The 23,885-nt window shown below is 36.4% G+C and overlaps 2 protein-coding genes across 2 annotated transcripts; both read right to left on the minus strand.

The window, feature by feature from the left end:
- On the minus strand, positions 1 to 6,616 carry LOC110727946 (fumarate hydratase 1, mitochondrial). The gene is made up of 17 exons (XM_021907539.1): positions 6,394 to 6,616; positions 5,429 to 5,546; positions 5,038 to 5,187; positions 4,808 to 4,918; positions 4,481 to 4,564; positions 3,757 to 3,855; positions 3,186 to 3,236; positions 3,054 to 3,103; positions 2,140 to 2,221; positions 1,935 to 2,029; positions 1,788 to 1,854; positions 1,634 to 1,684; positions 1,323 to 1,418; positions 1,002 to 1,100; positions 854 to 883; positions 707 to 772; positions 1 to 379 (listed from the first exon to the last, which is right to left on the minus strand). The coding sequence occupies exons 1-17, from the start codon at positions 6,543 to 6,545 to the stop codon at positions 293 to 295; spliced, it is 1,488 nt and encodes a 495-aa protein (XP_021763231.1). The 5' UTR covers positions 6,546 to 6,616; the 3' UTR covers positions 1 to 292.
- A 6,793-nt stretch (positions 6,617 to 13,409) lies between these two features.
- On the minus strand, positions 13,410 to 14,702 carry LOC110727658. Its single transcript, XM_021907237.1, has 2 exons — positions 14,180 to 14,702; positions 13,410 to 14,088 (listed from the first exon to the last, which is right to left on the minus strand). Exons 1-2 carry the CDS (start codon positions 14,700 to 14,702, stop codon positions 13,478 to 13,480), a joined length of 1,134 nt encoding a protein of 377 aa, XP_021762929.1. The 3' UTR covers positions 13,410 to 13,477.
- Between the last annotated feature and the right edge of the window lie 9,183 nt (positions 14,703 to 23,885).

A 23,885-nucleotide genomic window follows, 5' to 3' on the forward strand; every position in this document is an offset into this window, starting at 1 on the left:
TAGATCAGAATCCAAATGATATTGGAAGATAAATGATGGATTTGCAATTTCATTATTAATTACAAGGGGGCTTTCTCCTTGTTAAATAACTATCCAACATTGTGCCTGCTCTAACGAACCAGCAAAACCCCAGACCACTCAATAAGAAAGCCTCGATATGTTTGCTTGCGTTACATTGTTGTAGGATTATTATTCTCTAATCCAACTTATAATTGGGATCAACGGACAAAATTGGGTAAAAATACTCAGCTTCAGTCAACAGTATGCTTCAAGCTAATAAAATTCTTCAGCACTAGTCAGAGGGACCAATCATTTTCTCAGGCACGACATGCTGGTGGAACTCTTCCTCTGTAAGAACTCCAAGCTTCAATGCAGCATCCTGCAAGGCAGATTGTTTTGTTATGAATGCATTCAACCCAGTTTTATTTCAAACGCAAAAAATTGCAAAATACATCTTCATCTAAGAAGATGAGAATGCTCATTGACCAAAGAATATAAATGTAAACTGGATTTCTGCACCTCTTCTTCAAAATTTTCAAGTCAATTAACAATCTTCAGGAAAGATTAACGGAAATACAATCTATCTTTTGCTTTTAGATGTTTATAATTTTAAGGTACAGCTGTTTATTGTTGAATGGTGACAAAAAAGGTGCAATATAAGAAGTTGATCCGTGGAAAATTGTTAGTCAAGGAGAACGATTACTACCTTTAATGTCGTTCCCTCTTTGTGTGCTTTCTTGGCAACTGCAGCAGCATTGTCATAACCAATTTTCTGAGATGTGAACATAGATAGTCAGTACAGGAAGCAGAGTATATGAAAGCATCAAGAGTAAAGGGGCCAGCAATAACTTACAGGGTTCAAAGCTGTCACAAGCATAAGTGACTGCAAGAACAAATGGCAACACATCAAGAAAAATCGGAAATATCAGTTAAGTTTGCCGTCCAAAGATATTAGATACGTCATTGAAGAAATTAGTTCAACATTACTATTGTACACTTGCCTCATTTAGCAACTTAGAAATCCTCTCCGTGTTGGCTTGAATTCCCCTAACACAGTTCTTCTCAAAAGAAGCAGATGCATCCGCCAGCAATCTCACTGACTGGAAGCAAAAACAAAAACAATAAGGAATACATACTATAATCTTAACAGAGCAGATGATTGCACACCTAGCGACAGACGGTTATTGCAGGATTTTAACTGCACGGACCTGAGCTTAATGAAAGCTTTGCAAATTACTTCAAATGCTCTGCTTTTTTTTTTTTTTTTTTTTTTTTTTTTTTTTTTTTTTTTTAAATGATCATAATGGAGTGATAAAACTTACATGTAGAAGAGCGTTTGCAATGAGGGGCTTGAAAACATTTAGCTCAAAGTGACCATTTGAGCCTCCAACAGTTACTGCTACGTGGTTTCCCATTACCTGTGAGTAAGCATATAGAAGATAAATGACAACGTTGTGACCAACAAAAAGTAAATTTCCCTCGTAAATCAAGGCAGTTCTACTCATGAATATGATATGACAATCAAATTGATAGCAAATACAGGTGAAAATATTTGCAAATGAAGTAAGAAAAGCATGGTATTCCTGTCCTTCAAACAGCTTCTATGAAACACAGTGAACTATGTTATCTTTACCTGAGCACAGACCATAGTTATAGCCTCACACTGAGTAGGATTAACCTTCCCCTGTAGTGGATAAAATAAAATTGCTTAGAACTAAATACATGAGAACTGCAGGGGAGGGGGGAATATGACATAAAGAAAGATCAATGATAGACAAGGACTTTACAGGCATAATACTGCTTCCTGGTTCATTTTCTGGAAGAATTAATTCACCAAGACCACATCGTGGACCACTGCATAAATAGCAAACAATTAGAAACCATAAAAATCACAAAAATGAAATAGCAGGTCAGTATTGTTTAAGAAATCATACCTTCCTAGAAATCGTATATCATTAGCGATCTTCATTAGAGAAGCAGCAACAGTGTTGAGAGCACCACTTGTTTCAACAAAAGCATCATGTGCAGCCTAACAAATCATCAAATCAGAGGATACAAGTAAACAAAAAATCTCACAGTGAATATACTGAATACAAAATAAACTAAACAAACAAATGAAATGGGGCATCAGACACTAACCAATGCTTCAAATTTGTTTTCAGCAGTTACAAAAGGTAAGTTAGTCTCTTCCGCAACAGCTTCAGCAATCTTAACATCAAACCTGAAAGATATTTAAGGAAGATCAAAATACTACATCCGTTTCATATTATTTGCAAATTTTGCCAAAAAGATGCTACACATTATTTGCAACAATTGTTTTCTTTCCTTTTTAGGTTGTCATTTCTCTTTGTCTCTCTCCTCATCACATGCATCCTTATTTTTCTCTCTCAATCTTACACTCAGATACAAATTTTGCCTAGGAGTCCATGCACCCTCTTAAGTTGCAAAAAATATGAAACAAAGGTGGTATTATATTGCATAGATGGAGTGAAAAGTGTATTACCACATAAACCTATATGGCATTTGAACAATCATATTTCACTTATTCTTCCCACACTCTGTATATCTAGCTACACACATCATTATTATATCTGTGGGTTATATTAACACAAAGAAACTGTCTCAATTATCTACAAACTAACTCAGGCTAAGTAATTATACTTCCCTGAGAATCCAATCTTTAAGCACCCTCCACCCAAAAAACCAAAGATAAAAAAAAAATTAAATAAATAAAATAAAATAACAGGACGTAGATGGTCCAACAACTTAATACTGATGGATATAAACCCAAGTTACCCAACACATTTTTTCACCAAAAAAAAAAAAAAGCCATCATCAAATGCATACTACCACAAGCACCCAAGACAATCTGTATGATATACAGTAAACTCTAGTAGGCTGTTTTTCTGAACTTCAGACATTCTCTGAGGTTGGACATTAGGCAAGTGAAAGCACTAGGTTCATAAAACACAAGGCAGCTAAGAACTATTTGATACTCCTATGTGATTACTCCTAGTAATTAAACACATTGTGACAATATGAGGATCACATACCCTTTCTTTGTGTTTAATCCAGTCCCTACAGCAGTGCCTCCTTGTGCAAGCTGCCAAAAGAGTAAAATTGTAAATTGTGACAAAGTAACAGAATAAGTTGAAAAAAGGGGCAAAGAAGCTGAGTGTTTCTACCTGATACATATGAGGCAGAGTGCGTAGAACTCTATCAATTCCATACTTGACCTGAAAACACCAGAAAAAAGTTAAGAGACCTGCAGATAAGATATAAATGGGCCAGAATATCTACTAAAGACAAATGTTACAATCATTCCATTTATTATATCTCACATGCATTTAATTTACATGTACATCCGCATATTGGGTAGCTCCATATGTTTTAGTTGAATCAACATTCAAGTGTAGCAGGCATCAATTAAGAAGCTATAAAGGACAGCCCATATCTAGGTAGGAAGCCTTAGTATAAAGGGGACATTTATTATTTCTTTCTGAAATCACCAAGCATAATTATAAATAGGAAAAGGATTAAATCAAGTTAAACTGAAGTCAACAATCTAAATCCCAAATGTAATGACAATTTTACTCGCAAATCATTCATATGATCGCCATATTAGACATAGGACCAAGTAATACTAATCATTAATAAGGGGGGGGGGGGAATATGCTGAAAAACAAGAGGGGGATGGGGGGAGGTAGAGGAGGAAAAAACTCAAGTGAAAAAGGATATAAAAAGCAAATTACTCACTTGTGTAGAATAGCCACTGAACTCTTGGCCAAGAGTCAAAGGTGTTGCATCTTGAGTATGAGTACGCCCAATCTTAATTATATCTTTAAATTCAACAGACTATAAAAGCATGAAAAACAAATCAGTAACTAAACCACAATAAAGAAGAAAATAATGTACACGTAGCACAGACTGAGTAATAACCATGCAGAACGAACTACTCAGGGAAATTCTATGGATGTTAGGCTATTACTCCTGTTAGCTGTTATTTGCATTTATTTCATTAGCACTTGCTCAGTGCCTTTCTTATTACAAGAATCATTCTACTTTACATAGTCTAAGAATGTTATTTTTGACATACGTCTCCTTCAAGCATCATTGTTACATCAATATAGCCATTTGATTATATTATTAAAAAAAATATGTATAACTCATAACACATTACATCTGTAAAAAAGTATGATTCAGCCTTCCAAGAATTCTGCTATTATTATCAAAAACCAGTGCAGCTCTAATTTTTCCATTTTCTCAAAACCAAAAGATCAACAAGGCTTTACCAACAGCTCTTCGAAGTGCAATGATTTACCAAATAAGAAATATAGGAAACATGTAAGTTTTACTGCAAGTTGTCATTGGGTGCTGATGCAAATTGTCATGTAAAAGGGGGGAGAGGATAATGGATTTATCATGCATTTCTCAAGTAGCTCTGCACAAAATTTTAAAAACGGACTTCAGTGTCACTCACTTTAGCATGAAGTGAAGAATGTAAGTTCTTCAAGTTTGGCACAAATCGCGAATTTATTTCCATAGCTGCTGCAATGTGCATCACCTGAACAGAAAGTGACAAGTCAACACCAGTGGCACAAGAAACTAAAAATTTGGATGCAGAAACTAATGCATCATCCATCAAAGTCAGAACCGACACAATCTTGAAGTGGAGTTTAGCCACACAATCTTGAAGTGGAATCTAACCATTTAGAAGAACCTTCACAACCTTCAATAGATTTACATTGAGATGCAGATATAAGGTCACACCAATTAAAAAATAACTAAGACAATGAAAAGCACTTACAGTGGGGAAAGTGTCATTAGAGGACTGTGACCTATTTACATGGTCATTAGGATGCACAAATTTCCCCCCACGTGTATGTCCAAGGATTTCAGCTGCCCTATTCGCAATAACCTGCACATAAGCATAAATTATCAACACAAAAAATATAAGTAACACATACATCCCAAAGAGGAAAAGATGAAAGTTTCACAATTCCATTAAACATCTCGAAGTAGCCTAAGAGCACTAACCTCATTGGCATTCATGTTGCTTTGTGTGCCACTGCCAGTTTGCCACACTACAAGAGGGAAATGATCGTTTAATTTTCCCTCAGCCACTTCCTGGGCAGCTTGCATTATTGCATTTCCTATTGTTGGATCAAGGCCATATTGCATATTCACCTGCAGCAATACATCATTAGGAATAATTAAGCTAAGTCTAGAATGCTAACTAGCTTGCCGGTTATGATCAATACATGCTAAGACCTAATTTTTTGAGTTACCACCATGATGCAAATGAAAAAACACAACATTTCTTTGAAGAATATGGAAATTGTGGAAGCAATGGAGATCATTGCAAGGGCGCGAAGTACCAGATGTTCTATGACATTTCGTGGAAAAAAAACATAAGTATATGATATACCTTGGCGGCACATTTCTTTAAAATTCCAAATGCTCGAACAATAGGCTCAGGCATACGTTCACGGTCCCCACCAATTTCAAAGTTCTGTAGTGATCTCTGAGTTTGAGCACCCCACAATCTGGAAAATTCAATCGCAACAACCAAAATGTTGTAAGACCCCAAGATGATTGACCAATTTTCAGAAAGCAATTCAAGCAACGGGAAGTTCATGCATAAGTATCTTATAAGCTGCTCTAATTCTAGTCTAGACTTATAACCTGTATTTCCCCTAACATAAAAAAAAAACTCTCAATTACTCGGGTTCGTTACTTCTCATTTAAAATACGCAAACATCTAACAATACCCAATCTGTTTCACAACTCTCATTTCCCAACTCTGATGCTCTTGCACATAGCCCTTTCAAATATAAGAGGTTTATCTACAATCATAACATCATACCCATTATCCAATGTCACCTACAAACTGCTACTATCTAGTACATAGAACAATTACACTACCATAAATTCGCCGACCTTGTTACATCGAACCGCTCCGCAATTGCAGCACCATTGCAATAATTCACACACTCCATAACACAAAATGTAATCAGATAAGGTAAACTGATCACAACTTTCGAAAATCACCACTCTTCCTCTCACCCAACTTGCTTAAATCTTGTAAAACCCATTTAAATACAACTTAATTCAATAATCAATCAACACCAAAACAATTCAATCTTACAAACATACACAAAACCCAGTTCATCTCACTATTTTAAAACAAGATCTAAGTATCTAACACCCCATAAAAAAATAATGACACCCCAATTTCATAACATTTCCACAACTTAGCAACAAATATTAAATCACAAAAAATCGAAAACAACAAAATCATCAAACAATCAAATAAAAAACAAGAACAAAACAAAATTAACCAATTTAATATCAAAATGATTGAAAAGGGAAGAGAGAGAAAGAAGAACTAACTTATCAGAGGGGACATTGATAGGCCCAAAAGTGTCACGCTCCTCACGAAACGAAGAAGAATAAAATCTCAGCCATGTTGACCGCAGCGCCGTCGCAGCCACCGCTGTTGACGGCGTTGATCCGGTAGAAAGCCGGCGACTAGCTAGATACATCGAGTGTTCAAAGGTAGAGGGAAAATTAGAGGAGAGAGAAACAAAATGACTAGTAGACCAATTGCAATTTTTAAAATTTTTATTTGTACATTTTAAATTGTTTAAAGGAGTGGGCCTAGAATAAATGGAAATTCAATTGGTATTATGTGCACCAAGTGCACCTGGCCCAATCCACACCCAACACAAGAAGCCCAAACGAAAAAAGCCCAGGTTTTTTTTTTTTTTTATATATATATAATAATAGTTCCTCTTTCTCCAACTGTCAAATTTATTTAAGTTAAAAAAAATGTCATATCTATTTTTGTTTCATTTTAAAAATTTTCTCTCCCATCTCATAAATTAAAAACCTTCCTCAATGAATTCTTTTGTATTTTCTCTCTCCTCTCACCATTTTTCCCTCTCTACAAACTGTAATGTACCATGACAAAAGACAAAAAACACACGAAAACACCTTAAAAAAAATAAACAATACTTAACTTTTTTTATTTTCCTACATTTATGTTAAATAAATTTGCTAATATAATTCAACAAATTGTAAAATTGAAACTATATTCTACTATATAATTATCTTTTTGACTAAAATAAATTTTTTTAATTTTTTTTTTTGGTTGAAAATCAAAATTATCTGCTCCTACCGAAAAGGATAAAGATGTTAAGTAATTTATTATTTAAGTTCGCAATTTGTTTAAATTGAACAATTAGTCAAATGTTCAACATCAGAACACCAAAAAAAAGAAGAAATTCGTTGATGTATCTAAGAAAAAACCAATTGTTAAAAACTTCTGAACCCCAATTACAAACCACTGAACACCCTACGAAAACCTCTGAACCCCCTACAAACTTCTGAACCCCAACCACAAACCACTGAACACCTTTCAAAAACTTTTGAACACCCTACAAAAACCTCTCAACCCCCTCAAAAACTTCTGAACCACAACCACAAACCACTGAACACCCTACAAAAACCTCTGAACCCCCTAAAAAAACTTTTGAACCCCAACCATAAAACATTGAACACCCTTCAAAAACCTCTGAACCCCCTATAAAAACTTCTGAACCCCAATCACAAACCATTGAACACCCTTCAAAAACCTCTAAACCCCCAAAAATTTATGAACCCCAACCACAAACCACTGAACACCCTACAAAAATCTCTGAACTCCCTACAAAATCTTTGAACTCCCTACAAAACTTCTGAACACCAACCACAAACCACTGAACACCCTTCAAAAACTTCTGATCTGAACCCTTACAAACCTTTGAACTCCAATTATAAACCACTGAACACCTTTCAAAAACCTCTGAACCCCCTACAAAAACTTCTGAACTACAATCACAAACCACTGAACACCTTTCAAAAACCTCTGAACCCCCAAAAACTTCTGAACCCCAACCACAAACCACTGAACACCGTACAAAAATATCTGAACCCCTACAAAACTTCTGAACACCAACCACAAACCACTGAACACCCTTTAAAAACTTCAGAACCCTTACAAAAACCTTTAAACCTCAATCATAAACCACTTAACACCCTACAAAAACCTAAACTTATGAACCCCCTAGATAAACCTCTGAACCCCCTACAAAAACTTCTGAACCACAAACCACTGAACACCCTTCAAAAACTTCTACACTTGAAAACACTGCTCAGAATGCCAAATGTTCAGATTTATAAATTATAAAGTAGAGAATGACAAATATTTTAATAAAATTAAAAATACATAGATTTAAAACAAAAATAAGTTCATAAGTAATTTATTACATGTTCAGAATTATAATAAAGATGTTCGAAATTCCAAAAATACATGTTATGTGTTTACAGAAAACGTATCATACGTTCACATTTTTAACTTAAAATGTTCAAAATACTAAAATATAATCAAATTCAGAACTGTTCATAACAAAATGTACAATTATCACTAACAAAAATCAGAAGAATATAAAAGCTACATATTTCGAAACTCAAACCAAGCCATGGTGATTTAGATAATGAAATCTCATGAAAAATAGTCTCACCATCGTCTTAACCACCTTCTATTTGACGACGACACCATTTTAGCTTCACTACTTCATTGTAAAACTCCATTAACGAAGCTTCAAATCGAAGGTTGACGAAAACAAAATTTGAATTTAATCTATTGTAATGAAGAAATTCATTCTATGGTGATTAACAATATGAAAGAATTAAATTAAAAGGATGATGAACGAATTCAAGAGAAAGAAAAATAAAATAGAGAGAAAAATAGAGGAGAGAGAAAATAGAGGAGAGAAAAATCAGAAATTAGGAAAGTAAAGGAGGAAAGAGAATAGAGATAATATTTTAATTGGTGGTTCACATAGAACTATATGCACCATGGTGCATCTTATAATTTGCCATGGAAATTTGTTTTGAAGTTATGAGGTTAAGGGCTAATTTTGGCCCAAGTCCATCCATGGGTACCAAATTATAAAAAATAAAATTAAGGGTTTGTTTGATTTTACAGTTAGGGCTTGTTTGGCATTGTTTTTTGTTTTCAGTTTCTTTTTTTTTTAAAAACTAAAAACCAAAAATAGGAAACAAGAAAAAGGTGTTTTCACTTTTTGGTTGTCAGTTTTCAAAATTATCATAATTTTAATAAATTTGACTAATTTTTCATTCATTACATGATATATATCATATGATTTAAAAAAACAAAAAACAGAAAACCACAGTGATGCCAAACGAACCCTAGTTTTCAGTTTGGTTTTCTAGATTTTTAGAAGTCCTATAATGTAGCTTGTTTTTTTTTTTTAAAAAAAATGTAGCTTGTATTTTTTTTTTTTTGGTGTGAAAGAATGTGGCTTGTATAATGAGCTTAAATTAACCAAGTCAAGCTTGGTCTAGTGAAAAGGAGAGTATCTTTCAAGTTTTCAATCCCCTCCACTAGTGATAATTTGGGGGAGTGGGATTCCCTTACCTTTCCCCCACTCTTCCAAATTGTTCAGCCTATTAATCCGGGCCGTGAGGACCTATGAGAGGTTCTGGCTTGGTAGAGCCCTTCTCCTTAAAAAAAAAAAGAAAAGAAAAGAAGAGCTTAATTTAGTTTGCTTAAGCTAATCATGATAGTTTTTGAATACTCACAATTAAAAATTGAGAACTAATTTTTCTAGTTTTCATGTTTTTGTTTTGGAAAAACTGAAAATTAGAACTTCTCATAAAAAAAAAATTAAATAAAAAAATTAATTAATTAAAAAAAAAAACCTGAAAATTAGAGGAAAAAAGAACCCTAAATTAATAGAGAGAAAGAATGAATGGAAGAAATGTGATGAGTATCAATCTACTATATCCGATTCAATATATAAGGAAAAGAGTACCACATAGACAAATTAAACAAATGAGTAAATAAATATATATGACTTTTGTATGAGGTTCTAAAAGTCTACTAAAATTAACTTTTAGTTAAATTAATACATTTAATTGACTTGCATTGTGTATGTGGCTCTTATAAGTCTACTAAAACTGAAATTACTTTGAATGGTTTAGTATCTTAATTGGCATCAAAACTAGTTTTTTTCATTTTAAATAATTTGATACTCTCTCCAATTGGTTACTTTTTATTTTTCTCATTTATTCTTTTCCAGTTTTCAATACATATGTTTGAAAATTTATGGGTGTTGTTATTCGTCGCTCCCATTTTACCGGGTAACGCTCCCTTTTTGTCTTGAAATTCCAATTTTACCCCGAACATATAAATACGATTTTTTTCCACTTCCCGACCAACATTTCTCACTTTCTTACTTCTCTCTCTAACTCTCTTACTCTCTAACTCTCTAAAAATTTTAAAAAAAAAATTCAAATTTTTTTCTTCATTTTTTTAAAAAAACCAACAATCATCAAAAACACAAAAAAATGGGTGATTCGAGGCGGATTAGGCTGAAATTCGGAGGGAGGAGCTTCGGCGGCGGTGGAGGCAGCGGCGGAGGCGGCGAGGTAATTTTTTTTTTTTTATTCGGTCCAGGATTCGCCAAAAAATCGGAAGTTCCATGGAGGATCCGCCGGCGGAAGTAACATCCGCCCAGAAAATCCGGATGTTCCATGGAGGATCCGCCGGCGGAAGTAACATCCGCCCAGAAAATCCGGATGTTCCATGGAGGATCCGGAAATTCCAGGCGGATCCTCCATGGAACATCCGGATTTTCTTGGCGGATGTGCCAATTTTTTTTTTTTTTTTTGTTTTTTTTGCCCGTTAATAATATGGTTTTGTTATTTTTAATTGTTAATTTTAATTTTTTTTTTGGATTTTGTTATTTTTTTTGTTATTTTGAAGTGTTATGGTTATTATTATTATTATTATTATTATTATTATTATTATTATTATTGTTATTATTATGGTTAGCATATTTTGTAGTGTTATTATTTTTAAAAATATGATTAGTATTGTTATTAAACTAATTTGATATTAGGGTTTTTATGGTTATTGTTGTTGTTTAATTTATTTTTTGTTGTTGTTGTTATAATAATATTATTATTATTGTTATTGGTAGTACTATTATTAATATTTTTAATTATGATTAGTATTATTGTTGATATTAGTGTTATTATTATTGTTATTATGGTTATTGTTGTTGTTAATAATTTGTATTTGTTGTTGTTGTTGTTGTTGTTGTTGTTATTGTTATTATGGTTATTGTTGTTGTTGTTAAGTTTATTTGTTGTTGTTGTTATTCTTGGCCTTCCATGGTTATTGTTAGTATTGTTATTATTATTATTATTATTATTATTATTATTATTATTATTATTATTATTATTATTATTATTATTATTACTAAAATCGGATTATTTTCTTTTTTTATGTAGATCGAGGGTTCTGGTGCTCGACATGCAATATCACGACGTCTGAATGCGTCTGTTAGGAGACAGACATCTTGTTCAGCACCGCTTCATCCCGAGCAACAGCAATATGGGTCTACTAATGGTTGGTCGGGAGACCAACAGTTTGGTAGTAGTCGACCCTTGTACTCTGCAAGTGGAGCACCCATATCTGACGAGGAAGACGAATGTTCGGCTAGTCATGCTAGTGACCGGGATGAATAACAGGACCCTCGGGATTTCCATATGGTATATAGGGGTCAGTTTGGGAGATTTGTTGGTAGTGGATCGAGTCAGCCTACTTCCAGCTCTGCAGAGGCATGGTTAGTGCAGGAACCGATGCCAGGTGGGCCTGAGGATGGGTCAGTTATCCCTAGTTTTGGCGGTCACGTGGCACGGTATATCTGGATGGAGTAGGAGCGTAGTGTTTTGCGCTGTTTGAGTAGGACAAAGTTATGTTCTGACTTGTTCACTTGGCGAGGTCGTCAATCTGTGGAGGACCTCGCAGCGATTGATGCTAGTTGGTTGTCTCACTTGCCCGGCTTGATGTTTAAAAGACTTGATTGGCCGTTGATTTCTGCTTTTGTTGAGAGGTGGCATCCAGATACAAACACCTTTCACATGCCATTTGGGGAGATTACGATCTTGTTGCACGACGTGTACAACATTGGGTTACCGGGTCGCAGGCAATATGGTGACCACTACTCCTAGCACGGACGTGTTACGGGACGCGTTCTCGATCACCATGGATATGACTCCAGATGATCTGTTTCAGATTTGCGGCACAAAGACCATTTGGCAGGGTAGTGGGGTGTTGACTGATAAGATTTTTGAATCGACATTGGCAGTTGACCGGGAGTTTAGTGATCAGCTTGATGGATACTTGTGGTTAGTGATTGGAGGTACACTGTTTGTAGACAAGAGTGGTAACCGTACGCATCCTTCCTTCCTCCACGAGCTATGTTACATGGATGTCCCTATTAACGAGTATGCTTGGGGAACAGCTGCACTGGCCTACTTGTATCGGCAACTGGGCACGGCATCACGGAAAGGTGCTGACTCGATTGCTGGTTGTCTCACGCTTCTGCAAGCGTGGATTTACGAGTACTTTCCGTGCTTTCGGCCACAGTAGGGTACCTTGACCCGGGACCTTCAAATGCCTCGTGCGTCTGCTTGGGATGTTGGAGCGGGATGTCCTAGCAAGAACCTGGAGCGCCTGTTAGCTTTTCGTACTAGAATTGATGCGCTTACTGACCGTGAGGTGAACTGGCTACCGTACGGAGCTGATCCTGCATTATGAGTGCCCCCACTTTATTCATTGGCTGCATCCAGTACCGTAACATCATTGAGCCGTACATGCCTGATAGAGTGGTGCGCCAGTTTGGTTTTGTGCAAGGCATCCCCCGCTAGATCATCAGGCCAGAGAAGGCCAAGAGGCCGACTAACTTGAAGATGTATCGGGTAGACTTCCCGACCGAGATGACAGATGTGATGTGGAAGAGGTTTGTCCCTGGGGTATCTCAGAGTGTAGTTTTAGGTGCCCTCACCAGGCTTAGTGCTGCAGCTCCTTCGGTTGCGCCTGGTTACATGCAGTGGCTGTACAGGTTTTCTCACCCGCGGGTATCTCCAGGTGCAGGAGTTACAAGCAACCTGCCTAAGCGGACTAACACTGATTATGTAAGTATTTATGCTTATTATTATATTAACAATGACTTCTATGAATTTTTGTGTTTATAATATGTTATTGTTTGATTTGCAGTGGATGGGTCGGTCCATGGAGATTCACCAAAGAGCACTGGCTGAGTATCCTGAAATGTCGAGTGAGACTCGAACAATGACTGAGCAGCTTGTATTTGATTGGAAGTAAAAAATGGGACTTTAGATTATTTTGATTAGAAGTTGTGTTAGTGGTTTTAATTATGTTATGAATTTATTTTTATTTTTTGTTTTTAAATGTAATGTATAAACTGGACACTTATTTATTTTTATATTTGATGTTTTGTTGCATATCATGTTAGATTAAAAGCAAATACATTTAAAATTAATTTCATAATTCTAATTTTCTTACAAATGTTCAAAGTTAGTGAATGTACATTACAAACTACCTAACTAATGCATCCCACATGTCCCTTCTCAATTGATATGCTTGATCCCATCCATTGACACTATCCTCGTGGTGTTCCGTCCACCAACCGGCGATCGGCGGGAGTGGTGAATCAGGTACAAGGTCAAGACGGATGAAATGTGATCCACCAACTGTAGCAATCACAAACTCTCGAGTCGGTGACCGAACCCCGTTGCGTGCCCTCAGCGGTAAGATTGTGATGCATGGGTAGTAGCAAGTTGGTACTAGGCCTACCCCGAGACAAATCACCCTTGCGTTGAACCACGTAGCAATGGGAAATAAATATTGAATTGTAACCATCCTATGCCGCTCCCCAACAGCCCCACCATCCCATCGAATACGCTCTACGTTCATCCAAAGTCGCCCAAGCCCGTAAATCCGTTCGTACAAATCACGATGACCAGCGATCTCATTCGCTATTGTTTCCCGAGCGTCAAACCACTGATTTTGATCGCCAAAGAAGAAGTCGGCGACACAACGAAAGCCACAGTTCCCATCACCAATGACATCCTTCCAAGACGAAATGTACGGCAACATTGGGGCTGGAAGCAAGTTCAAATACCTGCATTGACTAATGTCACTTGGATCTACAACACAAAATTAAAAGATAAATTATTAGTAAAGCTACAAGTATTAAGTTTACATATTTTAATATTACATATAGAATTTTAATATTACCTGGTTCTGGGTCACCACTACGTTGAGTGTGTTGACGGTTCACATGCTCGAAATAGCTACGATCACGCCTGGTGTCATTTTTCTTCGGTCGACCACGAGTGTTAAGGTTGATATGTGGTTCTTCAAGGTGTGAATGATCTGGATGTAGCTCCTCTTCAATGATTCGTGTTACATTTCGACGTACGGCCGGGTCACTTTCCATGACTTCATCAATTAGGGACCGAAAATGTGCAGCCTCCTCGGTCGAATCATTAACCACTTCAGGAATGTTAACACCATCACCAATAACCAGTGTCTTCCAGAAAGAATGAATTTGGCTGCTATACAATCCTTTCTGTGCAACTATCGAATCATGTATCTGGCAAGCACATGGAAGACCATGGGTCACACGCATAGCACATCCACACCGTTCATGGACCTGGTAACTCAAATCCCGCATCCTTTTCGTCTCGTTATCCAGAACTTTCAAGCAATGTTGAGACACTTTGCCATTAATACGTGACAGTGGAAACTGTCTGTACATCTGACCAATTTTAGACCTTGATGCCTCCAAGTCATTACGAATTTGTATGATGCGATTACCGATATGATAATGGACTCAGGCCCATACGGTATCCAAAGCACCTGCCAATGATTCTAATTAGTAAATACATTTTAATTTTTTTTATAATTACAATTACGTAACAACGAGAACAACTAATAAAATAATACAACTAACCCGTGGATGATTCAAACCAAGTTTTCACTGCTGAATGTTGGCTCTCAACTCTGCAGTTGGTGGTGTTACCAAAGTGAAGAACCTGGTTCGTCCAAAATTTCACAAATTTCTCCTTATGACAAAGCCATGTTCTCTGAACATACTGAATCACTGCCGGATATTTTCCCCACCTCACTTGCATGGCAGCTAGAGCATGATCATACTCCGCCTGTGTTGTTGCATTCACAATTTTGAACCATCTCCCAGCTCTAAAACTGACACCAACCTTCTTGTTTCCGAACATCTTCGTCACCTTAGCCTCCACATCTCCGTTGATGTGCCGTAGACAGAGTAAATGTGACGTCCCTGGAAAGACTTTTCTCAAAGTCGCACATAGCCCAAGATCACGGTCTGAAATAAATACATATGGCTCTTTATCAAACCCAATCAACTCCCGTAATCTCTGCAACACCCACCGATAGCTAGCCGTGCACTCGTCGTGCATGAAAACATATCCAACTAGAAAATTCTGGTTTGTCGGTGTCACGCCTACTATCTCAAAAAAAGGCATGTTATATCAATTGGTCTTGTAAGTAGAATCCATACCTATGACATGTGGGTATGTGCGGAGTAGGTTGACCATGATCGGGTGCACCATAAATGCATGTTGCAAAACGTTGTGATCATCGTTCGTGACCCAGTAAATGTATTAACTCTCTCTCGCCAGATGAAGAAATTGCTGAACAACTCCTCTTCCTTCGGACATCTCCATCCTGAAGTCATTTCGGCAATTGTAAATGTGTCGGATGTTTGGATGATCATTAGGAAATTGCTCGGCAATAGTGGACATGATGTTACGGGGAGAAACCTTGGACTTTGTCATGTCCCGCACAACCTGTTTTGCACCCGGACTCAATCCGCTCACTTTACGGTGACCCTCTGGGTACACAATCATTGGGTGGTTATGTGTCCCGGTGTGATCATTTTTCGCAGTGATCTTCCAACTGTCGGTGCTGACTTCATAATATATCTTGATGTAGAATGGACAACCATTAGCTTTGGTTTTGGTGTCCTTCCATATCGCGTTCTCCAAATCTCTCGGCTTGCTCCTTCGTGACCAATCACATCGCAAATACCGATACGACCGACCATCTTTGGTTTTGTTATAAGATGATTTCACTAATATAAATCCCAATTTTATGGAAACACCATCAGCCCATGTAACTGCATTGTCAAATGTAGGAAAAAACGCATCTGTGACAAAATTCCCACTATAATTCACACCGTCACCGCCTTCCTCAGATTCCATATCCTATACAAATTAAACAAAACACGGTTTGTGTCAAAATAATAATAATAAAAACAATAATAATAATAACAACAACAACAACAACAATAATAATAATAATAATAATAATAATAAAAATAATAATAATAATAATAATAATAATAACAATACTAATAACAATAATAATAATAATAATAATAATAATAATAATAATAATAACAATACTAATAATAATAACAACAAATACAAAACAATAACAATATTAATAATAATATTAAAAATAATAATAAACAATTATAACAACAAATACAAAACAATAATACCATAACATTAATTAATAAATAATAATAATAATAATAATAATAATAATAATAATAATAATATTATTATTATTATTATTAAAATTATATTTCTACTAATTAATAATAACAATATCATCATCAACAACAACAACAATAAAAATAACAAGAACAACAACAACAATAATAATATCAACTACAACAACAACAATAATATCAACAACAACAACAACAACAACAACAACAACAACAACAACAACTACGATAATAATAATAATAATAATAATAATAATAATAATAATAATAATAATAATATTTTCAATAATAATAATAATATAAATAATAATAATAATAATGTAACAAAAAATAATCATATTACTAATAATCATATTAATACAAAAAAATTACATTAATTATCAAATACTAAATCACAACAATAATCACAAGACCACGAAAAAAAACATAAAAAAAACAAACTTAATTAACATTAAAAAAATAAATAAACGTACTTAACATTTAAAAAAAAAATATATAAACAGGGACATCCGTCTAAAATTTCCGGATGTCCCAAGGTACATCCGCCTAAAATTTCCGGATGTACCATGGAACATCCGGATTTTTCAGGCGGATCCCTGCTTCCGCTTGAAATTTCCGGATGTTCTATGGTACATCCGGAAATTTTAGGCGGATGTACCTAGGACATCCGGAAATTTTAGGCGAATGTCCTATTTGCTGAAAATAAATAAAAAAACTTACAGGATGTTCCGACGCATTCTCCGGCGTACGAATGTTCCACTCGCCGTCCATGACCCAAGACCCGTCGGAAAATTTCACGATTAATTATTTTTTTTCAAAAAAAAAAAAATTAAGGTGGTCGTGGGGACCGATTTGGTTTTAAGGTCGTGGGGACCGATTTTGGGAGGCTCGGGATAGCAAGGTCGTAAAGTGAGGGGACCGTTTCATGTAATGTGTCCAAATGGGGAACAAGTTCCTTTTTATAACCCAAATTGCATAAAGGGCATAGTTGTCCATTCAAGTCAAAAAGGGAGTGTTACCCGGTAAAATGGGAGCGACGAATAGCAGTTGAGAAATTTATTGATACTAGTTGTGCACCCGCGCGCGTTGCACGCGGTTCCCCAAGATATCGATAATAGGTTGAAATTATTGCTTTATGAGTGTGTCTATGTTTGTTAATGGATTAATTGAGTAAATGATATACAAAATTGATGTTGCTGATTAAATATATTGTTTAATTATTAAAATAGAGTATTTTGTATTGGAATTTTATTAACTATTTAGGATATGTAATTTTAATGTGAGGGTTTACAAATTATCTATTTTCAAGTGATAAATAGGTATAAAGCGTCTTAAAAGTGAATTATAAGTCATCAAATTGACTGAATTAAGAAAGTGAATATCAGACTTTTTAGAAATAGCTTTAAATGAATTATATAAATTTAAAGGGCCGACATTGTAGTGAAGTAGAAGAAGCCCAATCTTAAAGAGATTCAAATAGTGGTAATCTTTATTTGGCATTGTAGGGTAAGCTTGTTCAATTGGCTCTAGATTAATTAGTGGGCTTTGTTGTAAAGGCCCAACTAATCTGGACTACTTGATTCAGATAGTGGTCCTGATCACAGTGGCTACTCTGATGCTGCTAATGATAGTGGTTTTGATTCTGATTCTGGCGATTATTGTGGTGGAGACCAGGAATCAAGTGAAGATTCTGACATGTATCGAAGGAGAAGTCCGTAATTTGCTGGTAGAAGAGTGCCTTTTGCTTTTGTAGGTATTTATTGCCTTTTGTAAGGTTCCTTTTTTGTGGCTCTGATCAAATGATAATATGTAAGTAGGCCCTTATATTTAGGCTTTTTTTGCTATTAGATTTAAGAAAGAAACTACTATGGTAGGATGATGGGGTATGTGTAGGTATATAAAGATAGGGTGCTAAGTTCTAATTAAGTAATGTATCAAACTATGAAGTATATATAATGGTTGTGTTTCTTCTGTTTTTTTTTTTTTAATTTTTTTTGGTTTTTCTGTTGAATTTGTTGTTCATTGCTTAACACTACAATTTGCTATTCTGTGTATTTGGTTGATATTGATAAGTGGTCTAGGAGGATGTAGCTAATGTCAGAATGAACTTGGGTGCTAACTGCCAGCTTGGAGAAGAGGGGTCAAAAACATGTTTACGGAATTGAAATATGTAAATATCTACTATATATATATGGTCAAAAATATTTGTAGACACAATATATACAATATATATATATAAAAACATGTTTACGGAATTGAAATGTGCGAAATATATAAATACATGTTTACAATAGACACAAGCATTATATTGTTAGGCTATTGAAATTGGAGCTATCTGAACCATTAATCCATAGTTAGCAAATAAGATATTATTGATATAGGCAACACTTCTTTATTAGCATGTTCTACATTTCCATAACTCCATTTACAAGATACAAAAGCAAATTCAAACTTGTCTTAGATAAATACAACAAACCCACAATGAAGAGAAACATTGGTATATCAATTCGTAACAAGAATTTAATCAAATATTCTCTTAAGCCCAAAATAAAGGGCAATAAGCAAAACAGTATATTAAAAATTAATTTTATCACATTAATGGATGTATGAAATAAACTTAAACCAAGGTAGTGTAAGTAATACCACTCAAATCACCTCACTACACATGTGAAGCTAATTAATTGAACTACTATATTGAGGTTGCGTAATTAAAGTAACTTATTTTTTGTATTACTTACTTTATGACTAACTACTTTGTCATTAATAATACTAATACGGAAAAGCAAATAAAGGGTTTATCATAATAATAGCAAAGGGAGTATATAGAGATACTACATAGTATTTAAAAAGGTAGATAGTAGTACATAAATGATCATATCTTTTGCATAAGTATGTATTAATTTTCATTTCATTATTTGCATTAATATAGTAAATTTTTCATAATGAAGTAAACTAAATTACAATTGTAATATCACTTAAAATGCTATCAAATTTTCCCGGGCAACAATAGTATTGGCGACCCGGGTTAGCCGATTTATTGCTAACCCGAATTTCGCACAACCCGGCACTGCTAAAGCAGTGAGTAATTATTTTGAAACTCTAATACAAATATGTTGTTGACGAAGACGATTTAATTGGCAACTTCATATTTGTATTAAAGAATCAATTTTAGGAATACATTAGCAAAAATTGTGCTAATGATTCCATATTTTATCAAAAATTGTGCTATTGAATATCAAGGTTTTGGGGTTGCAGAATGGAATTTTAAAATAAGCTGTAATTGTTTTTTGATTGATAAGTGGGAAGTAGGAGGTTTTTTTATTTTGTATCAGTTTTGGAATCATAATGTATGTAGGTTTTTTTCCAGTGGTTTTTTTGAAGGGGGATTTCTTGGTAATGTGAAGGCCATGGTCTAAATTTGTAGAGATATATTTATAGAGGAAGTTTCTGGTTTTTTTTTTAAAAATTTTTTGTTTTTTTTCTTTTGTTGAAAAAAAAAACCAAAAAGGGGAAGATAATAATTTAAACACGCGTTGATCTATTGCATGGTTCTACAGATTGCTTATACATTTTTATAGATTTTGTGATAAGATAAGTAGTTTGTTTTGTCAAACTTGAATAGTGCATGCCACTTGTTTACTTATTATGGTTCATGTATAGATCTTGTATAGATTTTTCAATGCTTTTTCTGGCAAGGCTACTATGTACAACCTAGGCTATTCAACATTCTAATTATATTTTATGGTATATAATGATAATATAGGTTATAAGTTGTATATGTTTAAAAACAAGCTGGGTTTAATTGTATTATGAGTAATTTCGTGTTGGTTTTTATTGGGTATAGGAAGTTTTGAATTGGATAATTAAAGGTTAGGTAAAAAGTGGTATTTTTTCGAATCTAGATGGATACAAGTAGATTTCTTTTCGGGCTAGATCAAATTCAGATATTATATTAGCAGGTCTTACTGGTTTCGGTTTAAATATAAGTCGATTTCAAATTTGGTTTGCATCGTAAATTACCAGGTGGAGTCGGTCTTGTAGTATATCTTTCGAACGGGTAAGTTTTTGACACACCTAATTCTAATGATATTTAAGAAAGCTAGCATTTTTAACACATCAAAAAATCGAGCATTGTTTTTTTTTTTGGAACAAAGAGATTAATTAGAAGTCTAAATTTTTTAAAAATTAAAGGTAACAATTGAAATAAGCTATAGCATAGTAAATTGGAATCGATTTCATAATATTTGAAATGTAATGTCAACTATATAAGACAGAAGTAAATCTTGTAACAGATAGTATTTAATTTTATAACATATTTTCCATTATAATTAATATATATATACATAGTATATAAAGTCTATAGTTACTTAATATCATATCTGTTTAGGGTAAAATTACCCATGACAAATGGACCAATCCGGACCTGCCACGTGTCCACCACGCGGGCCAATCAGCGTCCGCCACTTGTCACCCTAAGAGGTCCAACATGGACTAATCAGGCCACGCCACGTGGCCTCCCATATGCCAAATAGGCAAAAATGGCCACCAAGGCCCAAAGTCCGAGAGAAGCCCAATTTGCCCTGGTTAACCTAAACCTAGGATTGGCACGCTTCTCAAGACTATAAATACTTAATTAATCCTCATTAAAGGGGATTCAGCAATTGATGACTCTCACCTTGAGAAGTCTAAACACATTGATCACTCCTCCCCTAGAGGAACCAGATCTCCCACCTTTAATTTCCGCATCTATTACTCCTCAAACAAAGTACTAACTTGATCGTTGGAGGCGGAGCTCCCACCACAAGGAGTCTCCGTTGTTTTGCAGGTACAGGCGTCCGGTTCCAGTCTCGGAATTGTAACTCTCCCGCAGGACATCAGAAAACCCCGAAACATTTGGCGCCGTCTGTGGGGAGAGTACTTCTGAGATGGAATCCACGTCTGTACCGACTCCTGAAGAGAGGCGTCCCCTAGACGACCCTCAAGTTCAGTCGGACCATGATACTAAGGAAGAATTTAAAGTTGAAGCTCACACAGCTTCAGACGGGACCCTAAGGGCCCGGTGCACCCGTCCTACCGAAAGGAGGGAACGAGAGGCTGGTCCCAGTCGGCCAGCCGACCTACCGCCTGAGACTCAGCAGGCGGCCGAAGGATCTGCTCCTATTACTAGGACATAACTCATGACTCTCATGAGTACTTTCAAGGGAAAGATCCAAGAGCTTGTCAATAAAAAGGCGACTGCTCCACCAAAGGAACAGTCGGCCAGATCAAACAACTCCCAGTTGAAGTTACATGCGCCTCGCATGAAACTACTGGGTACAACCGGCAATATACCAGCCTCCGAGCATCCGGCCAGGCGGCCAACTACTGCAGGCGTCATACGGCCGAATGCAAAGAGTCAGACGGTCAAGCTTCTCCACCTAAGAGCTCGACGCACCCGTCCCATCGAAAGGAAGGAACGGGGAGACTGCCTGGCTGAATCTAGTAAACCAGTCGGCCCGCCGCCTAAACATCAACAGGCGGCCGAGGGATCTGCCCCTATCACCAGGAATGAACTCATGACCCTCATGAGTAGTTTCAAGGGGGAGATCCAAGACTTGATCAACCAAAGGGCGCTTGTTCTTGCAAAGGAACAGTCGGCCAAATCAAACCACTCCCAGTTGAAGTTACATACGCCTAGCACGACACTCAATGGGTACATCCAGCAAAATATCAGCCTCCCAGCATTCGGCCCGACAGCCAAGTACTATAAGCGTCGTACGGTCGGATGCCAAGAGTCGTATGGATAGGCTTCTCCACCTAAGAGCCTTAGGTGGCAACCTACTACAAAGTTAATCTTAGCATTTGATATTATCAAGTGGCATAAGTAGTATCATAACTACCAGCCCACATCGCTATATACATAGCCGGCTCCCATGATGCTTGTCACGAACAGCTTCCTCGGTCGGTTGTTCTACATGTCTAGGAAGCCTGCTGTTTTTCCTTCGATAAAGGCCCGACTGTGAGTGCAGTAGTGGCATGCCAACGTCGAGCCTTTGAGCTTTTAGGCGGCAACCATAAGAGCAGCCCTCATTCTCGCATAAACAGCCGGCTCTATATGATGTTTTATCAAGGTACAGTCGCAAGGTTTTTGCTCAAAATATAATGCCAAGTATACTTGATACAAATGAGTTTGGTTCCAGCTTGTTCTTCCAAAAGCAAACAGCCAAAATACTCGCACATATAAAAATCTCTCGGCCTGCCGAGAGGAGTAGCGCTTGGCTCGTAGTAATATAATTGGCCATGAGAGTGAATGCTTTAACTTGTTCATGTGCTAGTCTCTTATTGTGAAAGCTGGGCATTGGCGTCTCGCCCAAGGAAGCAGACGGCCAGATGACAGCCGGCCTAGTCCTAGCCACGAAGCATGACAAATCAGCTAGCCATGCTAATGTAGGCGACACGTAAACAGCCAGCCCAATCCGAGCCACCAAACAGCCGGATTGATCACTTCAAGAACAAGCAACTCAAAAGGCCGAGACGAATGAGTTCGTGTGTATGTAAAAAATAGGCAGCTAGGCAGCTGTATTTATGTATGGGAAGCATTGAAACCGGCTGTTTAGCCATCAAGTAAATCCAACAAACCACTTGTCTTTCATGAAAGCAGGCGGCATCCACAGCGAACGCATCAAGCAATGCGTGAGGTGATATGGTCTTCATGTTTTGTAATGAGGGCCGAGTCTTGAATCACTTTGGTCTAAATAATGCCCGCCACGATCAAAACATAATTAAAACAAGCGGCAAGCTGATCATACGACATCATGTGGCCGAATAAAATTTTGAAAGTTAGCTCCATTGAGAAGAGCAGCTCGGCATCCTTACCAAAGCACCATGTAAGCTCAAAATGAGTGCCTTTTGAAATTTCATAGTATCATGGGTAAACATCAAGAATCAAACGACACATTGCTATTGTTTGTAAAGAAACAACCACCATGTGTATGCACGCAACAGCAAGTCCCTTGTATGTCTATAGACAGCCAGCCTAGTCCTAGCAACACAGCAAGGAGGCGGCTCTAAAACACATCCGGCTTGGCTGAGTTCAGATGGTTGAATCATTCGAGAGCAGGCGACATCTAGGTGTCGTAGCTCAAGCTAGCAGGGGGCACTTGCAACCAAAGAAGCTAGCCATAGTAAAACATGCGGCACATGAAACACAATTATCGTGCTAAGTTCAAATATCATGCTGAGATTTGACGTTGATGCTGGGTACGAGTACATGCCAAGTAGATGCTAAGCTATCCATTCGTCCAACCAAGTGTGTATCCATGTGTTTGAAGAGCCGCATGAAGTGATCATCCAAGCCAAATTTATGAGCCCAAGAGTATATAACTCAACTTGCTAAGTTAGGGAATC

This window comes from Chenopodium quinoa, unplaced genomic scaffold (genome assembly GCF_001683475.1).
Source record: "Chenopodium quinoa cultivar QQ74 unplaced genomic scaffold, ASM168347v1, whole genome shotgun sequence".
Lineage (NCBI taxonomy): Eukaryota > Viridiplantae > Streptophyta > Magnoliopsida > Caryophyllales > Amaranthaceae > Chenopodium > Chenopodium quinoa.

What these genes read in the sequence shown, in the direction of transcription:
- LOC110727946 (XM_021907539.1), bottom strand. Translation starts at nt 6,545, where the DNA reads ATGTATCTAGCTAGTCGCCGGCTTTCTACCGGATCAACGCCGTCAACA. An exon ending in GCAACATGAATGCCAATGAG is followed by an intron (nt 4,919 to 5,037) that starts GTTAGTGCTCTT and finishes GCTTATGTGCAG; the next exon opens with GTTATTGCGAATAGGGCAGC. An exon ending in GGATTAAACACAAAGAAAGG is followed by an intron (nt 2,222 to 3,053) that starts GTATGTGATCCT and finishes AATATCTTTCAG; the next exon opens with GTTTGATGTTAAGATTGCTG.
- LOC110727658 (XM_021907237.1), bottom strand. Translation starts at nt 14,702, where the DNA reads ATGTACAGACAGTTTCCACTGTCACGTATTAATGGCAAAGTGTCTCAA. An exon ending in TAGTGGTGACCCAGAACCAG is followed by an intron (nt 14,089 to 14,179) that starts GTAATATTAAAA and finishes TTTGTGTTGTAG; the next exon opens with ATCCAAGTGACATTAGTCAA.